At 36.1% G+C, this 9,877-nt stretch overlaps 2 protein-coding genes across 2 annotated transcripts; one reads left to right on the forward strand and one right to left on the reverse strand.

Annotated features, from left to right (window-relative positions):
* Positions 1–2,161: 2,161 nt before the first annotated feature.
* Positions 2,162–4,891, reverse strand: LOC133309283 (zinc finger BED domain-containing protein RICESLEEPER 2-like). The gene is made up of 5 exons (XM_061510033.1): positions 4,871–4,891; positions 4,257–4,403; positions 2,736–4,136; positions 2,345–2,651; positions 2,162–2,262 (listed from the first exon to the last, which is right to left on the reverse strand). The coding sequence occupies exons 1-5, from the start codon at positions 4,889–4,891 to the stop codon at positions 2,162–2,164; spliced, it is 1,977 nt and encodes a 658-aa protein (XP_061366017.1).
* Positions 4,892–6,541: 1,650 nt separating this feature from the next.
* On the forward strand, positions 6,542–9,874 carry LOC133309282 (protein RDM16-like; the record flags this gene model as incomplete). Its single annotated transcript, XM_061510031.1, has 6 exons — positions 6,542–7,205; positions 7,699–7,983; positions 8,129–8,584; positions 8,678–8,877; positions 8,956–9,111; positions 9,691–9,874. Coding segments are annotated over exons 1-6 (1,884 nt in total), but the record flags the coding sequence as incomplete, so codon positions are not given.
* Between the last annotated feature and the right edge of the window lie 3 nt (positions 9,875–9,877).

Below are 9,877 nucleotides of genomic sequence, written 5' to 3' on the forward strand. Positions count from 1 at the left end.
AGTTTGGTAGGAAAATGTAAAAAAAGTTGTTTGGTTGGAAAAAAATTTACCGGATAAATTAGGTAAGATTTATAAAGTCTATGTTTGGTTTGAAGTAAAATATAGATGGGGAAATAAGTGACAATTACGAAAATATCCCTATTTTTAAAATTTTTGGGGAAATAAAAAATGAGTACCCAACGGATCAATGTGGAGCTTGCAAACAACGATGATATCAATGTGTACCCAACGTGTAGCACTTGCATGGAGCCCAAGTGGTTCCTATCATGATAGAAAATTTCAAGTCACTGAAGAGCTGGTCCTTCCACTGGTTAAGCCTGTGGAGGAAAGTTGGCAACCCCATGACTTGTTGCTTGACTCATCAACTTTGTTCTTAACAGGGGTATTTTGGTCTGGGTCATGATTCACTTTTTCATTTGCCTAGCTAAGTAACAAAAAACCATGTTGAATATGTCTTTCTTAACAGTGAAAAAGGATAGATTTCTAAGACCAAACATGCTTTGCTAGGCAAGTGATATAGGTGGAGAAATTTTAAAAATCAGCCAACCAAACAAGGCTTTCAATGATACCCACTTCCATTTGCATAGGCAAATTTTCAGAAAACTCCAACCAAACAGCACCTTAGATTCTTTGGGATTGGGTTAATGTGTATTTTTTTTTTGTCTGCTTTACATAAAAGGCTGTTAGGGACCATTTAGTTGAAATTGTGGTCCCTAACAAATTCAAAGTGGACCCATCTAGTTGAAATTGTGGTCCCTCACAAATTCAAAAAAGACTCATATTAGTCTCTTAAAAGGACTAAAATGTGTCCACTTTGAATTTGTTAGGGACCAACTGACTAATTTTTTTTTGTAAAGGACTAGAGTGGGGATCGTGTTTTTTGTTAAGGACCCAAAACGGAAAAAAATAGTTTTGTTAAGGACCAACTGACTAATTTACTCTATTTAACATATATCCTGCTTATGGAAAAAAGTTTTAAAATTCATCAATATTTTAACTATGTATTATAAGTAGTATATAATTATAGGAAAAAATATTTGTCATTTTAAATGACAGAACACTCTGTCATTTTAAGAGAGATAGACACAAAAAAACAAATTTTTTTAAATTTTAAATTAAAAAAAAATCACATACTTTCTCTCTTTCATGATTTCCATTTTTCTGTGTCTATCTCTCTTTTAAAAAGACATAACTTGTCATTTAAAATGACAAACACCAAACCCATAATTATAATATAATTTTTTTTTTCTCTTTTCTCAATCACATTAGTTGATGTGAAAAATAATAAAAAAATAACTTTTTATGTTATAACTATGTAATACCCGTAATACATAATTAAAATCAATAACTCTGTAAATTTAGAAAAATATAACCCTTTTGTTTATTGTTTTAAATTAACGCACAAACTCTTATTTTTCAATTAAAAGTAATTTAAATTGGTTCACATATAATAATAAGAATAATGATTTGAACCGGTGAATCAGTGAACGTTCTTTTTGATTCTTCTAACTAGAAAATAAAATATTATTAGGAAATCGGTTCAAAGTCTGGAGAAAAGCTCTCGAAAATAATCGAATAAATACATTGTTAACAAATTTATTATCTGCTGGAGAATTAAAGTTATTTGTTTCTTAATAATAATTTAATTTATTTTAAGGAATGTTGAGATTTAAATATCCTTTGGCCCGTATTGTATGCAGGGGTGGCAATTCGTGTTCATGGGTCGGGTTCGGGTCGACCTGTGTCTGACACGAACACGAATAGACTCAACCCGAACACGACACGATTAACAAATCGTGTTATAAAATTCAACCCGTACACGACCCATGTATAAACGGGTTGACACAATACAACCCGAATTTGAGGGCAATCTGTATTTTACACGGCACGACACGACCCGACACGACACGACTCGACACGACCCGACCCGACACGACTAAACAGAAAGTGATATTAATTCAAATCATATTAAAACTGTTCAATCTAATTCAAATCAAAATAACTTACTACATTGAACTCCATCAGTCCAACATCAAAACATAATTAAATGCAACCTACAACAAATGTCTCATTGTTACAGCAACTTCTTCCACCAAAATACAAATTAAGATCACAAATTCAAGATCATTTAACTGATTAAAAATTTGAAATATAAAAGTCATTATGCAACTGAGTAATTTTGAGTGCCATGGTCAGCTATTGAATGTAGATTCATGTCCATGATATCTTCTGTCAATTCTTCCAAAGCTATTGCTGAGTGCTCTATAAAAATAAAAATCAAATGAGTTAATTAAAATCCTTAAAATAAACAGTTAATGAATAAGTGATTGATAATGTATATTACCTTGCTCTCCATATAACCAATCTCTAGTGCAAATCAATGCTTCAACTATGTCAGGTTTGAGTGAACTTCGGTATTGATCAAGTACTCTTCCTCCAACACTAAAAGCACTTTCCGAAGCAACACTAGAAATAGGTATCCCAAAAATATCTTTTGCCATTGCAGCAACTTCTGGATACCTAAATTGATTAGCCTTCCAATATGATAACACATCCAAGCTAATATTTCTTCTGTCAATCCTTGGATCCTCTAAATATAATTCAAGCTGAGTCTTTTGTGGCACAACCACTTCGTGAAAAGTATCAAATTCCTAACAATATTATAAAATAAATAATATCAATAAATATACAAAAGAATATAAACAATTACAAGACAAATAATTATGTTAACTTACACTCAAAACATCTCTAGATGTAGTACAAATTGACGTTTCATCAATTGTCTCACTCCCATCATCTCCAGCCCTACTTGTTGAAGAAATAGATGAATAGTTTCTGATTCCATCATGTGCATACTCATTAAACAAGGAAACCAATTTTTCTTTCACCTTTGTTGATTCGTTCACCCCATCATCACCATACAACTTATTGTAGCACCATTCAACAAAACTCATCTTATATCTAGGATCCAAAATGACAGCTATGGCTAAAATCATACTAAATTCAGACCAATATTTGTCAAATTTAGTGAACATCTTTTCAGCCATATTCACAATATAAGCATCATCACTTTTCAATCCTTTTTGTAATGTCAGATGTGCAGTAAAAACATAAGGAAAGTAAAGATTTGCAGTTAGATGCTTGGTTTTAGAGAAGATGCAAGTAATATCATAAAATACATGCAAGAACTCATTGATCTTTTCTATCCTGTCCCATTCATCTCTAGATGGACAATATTTGTAGTTGGAATCACTTAACTCAAGGTGCATGAAGGCACGTTTATAGAAGAGTGCACTATCAAGCATGGGAAAAGTAGAATTACATCTTGTTGGAACATCTTGCCTGCAACCTCTCCTAGATGCAAGAGAACTTTGAGCAACACACTGCAAAAAATTTTGTTTCCTTGCTTGTGACCCCTTCACATACTTAACACTTTCCCTAACTTTCACAATAGATGCATCAACCTCTTTCAATCCTTCTTGAACTATCAAATTTAATATGTGAGCACAACATCTCACATGAAAAAACTCACCATTGCATAAAAGTCCACCTCCAATCAACAGTTGATCTCTCAAAAATTGAACACAAACATCATTTGCAGAAGCATTATCCAATGTAATTGAAAAAAATTTCCCATCTAACCCCCAATCCTTCAAAAAGGTGTGAATTTTTTCAGCCAATGAGATTCCAGTATGTGGAGGTGGCATAAACCCAAAATTTAGAACTCTTTTATGCAGATGCCAACTCTTGTCAACAAAATGTGCAGTCAAACATATAAATCCATCAGTGTTTAAAGAAGTCCATAAATCAAATGTTAAAGTAACTCTACTGGTATTCTCCTTTAACATATTCAAGCATCTATCTTTCTCCCTTTTATGCAACTTAACACTATCAGCCTTCACTGTGTTTCTAGTTATAATATTCAAATCCGCACGCAAATATAGAAGAAGAGCTCTAATGCCTTGCCATTCAGTAAATTGAAATGGCAAATCATGCATAATAATGGCAGCTATCAATAACTCCCTAAATTTCTCATGGTCAAATTTAGGCTCTAAACTGAAGGAGCTATTTTGAGTTGAAAGCATCATCTGCCCAACATCTCTAGTATCTCTTCTCACACATCCATCCAAATGTCGCTTTAAATTACCAGTGCCATATTTACTATCAGCTATGTATAATTGATCACAATACTTACATTTGGCTTGAATTTTACATCCATCCTTATTTATTGGAATGCGCTCGAAGTGTTGCTAAACCTTGGATACTAACTTTCTCGGTTTCTTTGTTGGCACCTTTGTGCCTGCTGACCCAGCTGTATTATCACCCTCAACATTTGCATCTTGAACATCAACCTTGTGATCCATCATATTCTCTCCACTGCTGTTGTGTGATTCAAAGTCCATCTACATGTAAAAAAGAGAAGTTAGAATATCTATTATATAAATGAGAAAGCAAAATTCAGAATTTACATATATTATATATGGATCACAAACTTAAAAAGTTTCATGCACAAACTATTCCAATGCAGTTCCAAAGACTAGTGTAAGCAATAGCAACTTTAAATTCCGTGTGTCTCAAAAAACCAAGTCCCGTGTGTGCCTCTGATACAAATACAATCTCAAGAAGAGAGCATCATGGATCTAAGAAAAATACAAAAAAATCTTTAGAAAGAAAGTAACTTCTGAATATTCTCTTACATCCTCTCAATACACATATCCTATTTATACAAATTTCACATAACTCCTATTTAACTATCTACAGCCAATGATATCTGATATTTGATTTCTGTTACAACTCTAACTAACTAACAAAACTTCTAACAGAGTTGCTGTTGTTACAAGGCCTTCAACTCCTAGTCTGTAGCAATTGCCTTCCCCTCCAAAGCGACCATGTCCTCAAGGTCAAGGAGAAAAAAAGATGCTGAAAAACGTTGATGTATTGTACTTGGATGAATTGAATGGTGTCCAGAATGTTCTTGGTGATTTGGAAAGTGATTGGTTTCCCCATCTGCAGTCTCTCTTTATACAACACAATGATGAAATCAAATGCATAGTCATGAATTCAAGTCAACATGCTCTTGATGCTTTCCCCAACTTGGAGTTATTGTCTCTCGATAATCTAAGCAATTTGGAATATATTTGCCTAGGTCCTGTAACTGAGATATCTTTCTTAAAAATAGGAGTTATCAAAGTACACAAGTGCGATGGAATGATATGTCTCTTCTCAAATTCAATGATCAAAGGACTTCCTCATCTTGCTGATATAGAAGTTTCAGAGTGCAAGCTCATGGAGGCAATTGTGGTTGTAGAAGGTGTAGAGAATCCTCACCTAGAATTTCCTGAACTACGCTCCCTAAACTTACAAGGACTCCCCACATTAACCATGACCTGGTTGGACAACAGATATAACTAATAATAATAATCCACGCATGCATAGAACAACAAAAAAGGGGGAAACAAATTAGCAGAGGACCTTGTCTACCACACGGTAAATCACAACTTCAGGATGAAGCTAGATATGGTCAATCAAAGAAGAATCATACAAAGCTAAATTTTTTTTCTCACCCTTTGATTCATTTCTACTTTTTCTGAATTGGGTAATCAAAAAGAAGGTAAGAGAAGAAAGAGTTAAAAAAAAAAACTGACCACTATGCGCAATGGACGATACGGTCAACCTTGAGAGCAAACAAAAGAGTGAAGGAGAAGAGCAAGGTATGAGCTGTCAGAGCTTGGAGGGATTTGGCCACTCTTCGTTGTCATACAACTTCCAGTCGCGGGTTTCTAAGGAACAGAGACGAGATCGACCCCTGGAGGCGAGAGCAAAGAGACGAGACGGGCAGAGAGAGGCGAGAGAGAGAGAGTTGCGCTGTTAAATGGAAACCCTAAAGGGCTAAGGCGTTTATTTTTTCCTTTTATACCACAGAATAATTAGTATAATAAGTAATAACTTTAAATTGAACCAGATTTTTCACGGGTCAAATGGGTTCACAGGTTGACCCGTGACCCGACACGATTTTTTTCGTGTCACTATTTTCCAACCCTAACACGACCCATTTACTAAACGGGTTGACCCATACACGAAATTTTCGTGTCGGGTCCGGGTCGGGTTCGCGGATCGTGTCACAAATTGCCACCCCTAATTGTATGTAAGTTAATATTAATATTTTTGGCTTAGTGAGTCTATTTTATGTTTTTAATTTTTTATCATGATTAATACGCAGTTGTAGTCCTTTAATAATTCTTGTTCGAATTGAGTTTTTTAATTATTACTTATCATTACATAAAACTTTGAAAATTCAATTTCTATTTAAATAATAAAAAATTAAGACTTAATTGACTTACAAAATATTTTAAAGGTTCAGAATTTAAAAATTTGATAAAAATTTAATAAAATTCGAATAATCTCGTAAGAAGCAAGGTTAAAAAAGTCTTAAAAAGAAATAGAAAATGTTGGAATTTTATAATTTTGGATAAAATTTGATATTTGAAGTTATAAGATTTATGTTGAGCTAAGCACTAACTCATCCCCGATTTACAAAAAGAAGAGAGAGAGGGAAGGGAAGGGAGTGGTAGAGGAAAAGAGTGTATCTCCCAAACCCTAAAATGGACGACAGAGACAAATCCGATAAGAGAACCAGAGATCGCCACTCCGACCGCGACCGCGACCGCGACCGCGACCGCGACCGCGACCACAAGCATCGCGGCGATGACAAACGACATCGCGATTCCGACGACCACCGCCACCGAGATTCCGATGACCACCGCCATCATCGATCGGACAGGAATCTCAAGCGCGACCACAAATCCAGGGACAGGGAAGACAGAGAAGGAAGCAGGGATAGGGATAAGGATAGGGCTTATGAAAGAGAGGATAGAGAGGGTAGCAAAGGTAGGAGGAAGCGTGATGAAGAGAGGGAAGATTCATTGGAGCCGCGACACTCTTCTCATTCTCATAAGCGGAAAGACAGGGAGCACAGCGAGGACAGGGTGTCGGAGGATAAGAAAATTAGGGTTTCTGACGATAGGAAGGAAGGGAGGAGAGAACGGAGGAAGTTTGGGGATAAAGTTAAGAAGGAAGAAGAAGAAGAAGATCATGATTACGACGATGTTCGAGGCATTCAAGTCATTGTTGATGAGGTCAAGGTTAAGGAGGAAGTCACTAATGGTGCCCATGGCTCTGCCAAAGGCACTGCTTCAGTACAAAACGTGAGTTTCTTTCTTTCTTATTTTTTTTTTCTATCGTTCTTTTCAATACTATGTATTTAGAATTTGATGATGCCCGGTATTTTTTTATTTCCCGAGATCATTCGTTTTTGTTGTTGTAATTAAATTTAAGGGATGTTTACTCCCTTAGTATTGATAATACATGAGTGCTAATTTAGAGTATCGCGTCAAATTGTAGGGTTGTTTACTTTCACTTACTGATTTAAAAGGCATTAGTAATTAGTACTGAACTAGAATGAGAATGCTAATTTACTTGAGAAATTATATGGGAATCCTTATAGTCCTTTTATCAATGTTTAATTTGAATGACTGTCTCATATGTTTATTGATAGGTTGGTCTACAGGAGATATGTTTTGTTTTCTGTTCAACTATATCAGTCCTCTGTGTTTTCTTATTCCTTCTCTTCTGTTATTCACTGTGAAATATTTGAATAGCGACACACAGTCACTGGTGTTTAATTTTATGCTCTTTCAGGGCATTGCCTTGGGATCGCCTGCTGTGGCGCCCACAAGTGAGCCCGAGACATATTTGGCCCCTCCTCCTTCCTTTCCTATCAAGGTATCTTCGATTTCTACCACAAATGAAAATAAGGGCGTTAGTATTACCAGGTCTCATGAGGTTACTGGAAAATCTAGTACAGATGGGTCATCTTCAACTGCTGGAAAAACTGGAAGCCTCTCTATTGACGCCTTAGCTAAGGCTAAGAAAGCTTTACAAATGCAGAAGGAGTTGTCGGAGAAGCTGAAGAAAATTCCTCAGGTAAGTTGGGCATTATTTCTACTCATAAGTACCTGTTATCACCTGAATATTTCTATCTATTAGCTACCAGGTGATACTGATTTATTTTACCATAGTTATCCATGTTCCTCCAAATGCATTAAGTGCTGTGCTTTTGGTTGTGTAGTTGAATAATTCTACCCCAAATTTGCAAGGAAGCACACATTTGGATTCAAAGAATGAATCTACAGTCCCCTCTGCTAGTGCTGGAGTAGCATCAAAAACTGCCACCTCAGATTCTTTGGGGCCTGTTGCAAATATGTCAATTTTTCCTGCAGCTGCTGCTGCTGCTACTCAGGCAAATCCTCCTGCTAGTGGCGCTAATGCTGCTAGTATTGCAACTCTACCCAACTATGAAGCTGTCAGGCGTGCTCAGGAGCTTGCTGCCAGGATGGGATTCCGTCAAGATCCACAATTTGCTCCACTAATAAATATGTTTCCTGGCCAGATGGTAGCAGATGTTGCTATCCCGCAGAAACCAACCAAGGCCCCTGTTCTTCGTCTGGATGCTCATGGACGGGAAATAGATGAATATGGGAATGTTGTCAATGTTACTAAGCCAAGCAACCTTAGCACATTAAAGGTGTGTAGTCTTCTCAATTGTCTCTTTTTATCAGTTATCTTTTTCTACTTGGGATTCTTGTCTTAACCTAGAATCTGTGTCTGAACATTCCAGGTCAACATTAACAAACAGAAGAAAGATGCATTTGAAATACTGAAACCTGTATTGGATATCGATCCTGAATCTAATCCTCATTTTGATGAAAGGATGGGTATCAACAAAACAAAGCTCCTGCGGCCTAAGAGGATGAATTTCCAGTTTGTGGAGGAAGGAAAGTGGTCAAAAGATGCTGAAACAATAAAATTGAAGGTATCTTTACATGTCCTTCCTCCTTCTTCCACTCTCAAGGGACTTACCATCTTACTTAATCATTTTCCATTGCCTTATGTGTGCTTTGGAGAAGCTCAAGCAAAAGAGCAGAAGGCCAAACAAGCACAGCTGGCAAAGGCAAAGGCTGCTCCTGATATAAATCCAAATTTAATAGAAATACCAGAGAGTGTCAGAATTAAAGAAAAACCCAAGGAACAAATTCCAGAAATTGAGTGGTGGTAAGTTTATGCCTACTTTGACTACCGGTTTTTTATACAAGTATTGTGCTTGTGAACATGTAAGGGTTGTGTTAAGGGCTATATGAACTGCATAAATTTAAATAATTAATTTTTTTTTTAGGTTTTTTATAAAAGTGTTGTGTTTGTGAACGTGTAAGGGTTGTGTTAACGGCTATATGAACGGCATGAATTTAAATAATTAAAAAAAATTAGGCTAATATGAATTAACCCATGTTCTTTCCTTTCTGTTGTTTGCAATGATAATTATTATCATGATAGGAGAAGAGACAAAGTGACAAACTGGAATAGACCAGGCCGGCAGTTTGAAAAAGACTGCTAGAGGGGTATTTGAATAGAAAGAGTCTAAAGACTAAAAACACTTCTAATGGCCACGAAATCAGACTTGACAATGAACAATTTGACACGAGTGACTATTTGTGTATCTAGTGTTGCCTGTCTTGTGGAACTGTCGTTTTGTTCCTTAAATACTGAAAATTAGCAGAAGAAAATGTGATCAAAATAATTTTTTTCCCCTTAGTTAATTTGAAAAATATTCAATTAACTGCTTGAATTTATTAGGGACATGCTTATTCTGAAATCTGGAAGTTATGGTGACCTTGCCAACGAAACCATAGGTGAAGATAAACTGAGAATGGACAGAGTTTCATTTTATGTGGAGCATCCTCGTCCGATTGAACCACCTGCTGAGCCTCCACCACCTCAACCCCTCAAGCTAACCAAGCAAGAGCAGAAAGAACTCAGGACA

Source organism: Gastrolobium bilobum, unplaced genomic scaffold (genome assembly GCF_033153095.1).
Source record: "Gastrolobium bilobum isolate Gb01-03AN ecotype WA unplaced genomic scaffold, APGP_CSIRO_Gbil_v1 utg40843, whole genome shotgun sequence".
Taxonomy (NCBI): domain Eukaryota; kingdom Viridiplantae; phylum Streptophyta; class Magnoliopsida; order Fabales; family Fabaceae; genus Gastrolobium; species Gastrolobium bilobum.

What these genes read in the sequence shown, in the direction of transcription:
- LOC133309283 (XM_061510033.1), bottom strand. Translation starts at nt 4,891, where the DNA reads ATGGTCGCTTTGGAGGGGAAG. An exon ending in TGGTCGCTTTGGAGGGGAAG is followed by an intron (nt 4,404 to 4,870) that starts GCAATTGCTACA and finishes TTTTACATGTAG; the next exon opens with ATGGACTTTGAATCACACAA. An exon ending in TTGGTTATATGGAGAGCAAG is followed by an intron (nt 2,263 to 2,344) that starts GTAATATACATT and finishes TTATTTTTATAG; the next exon opens with AGCACTCAGCAATAGCTTTG.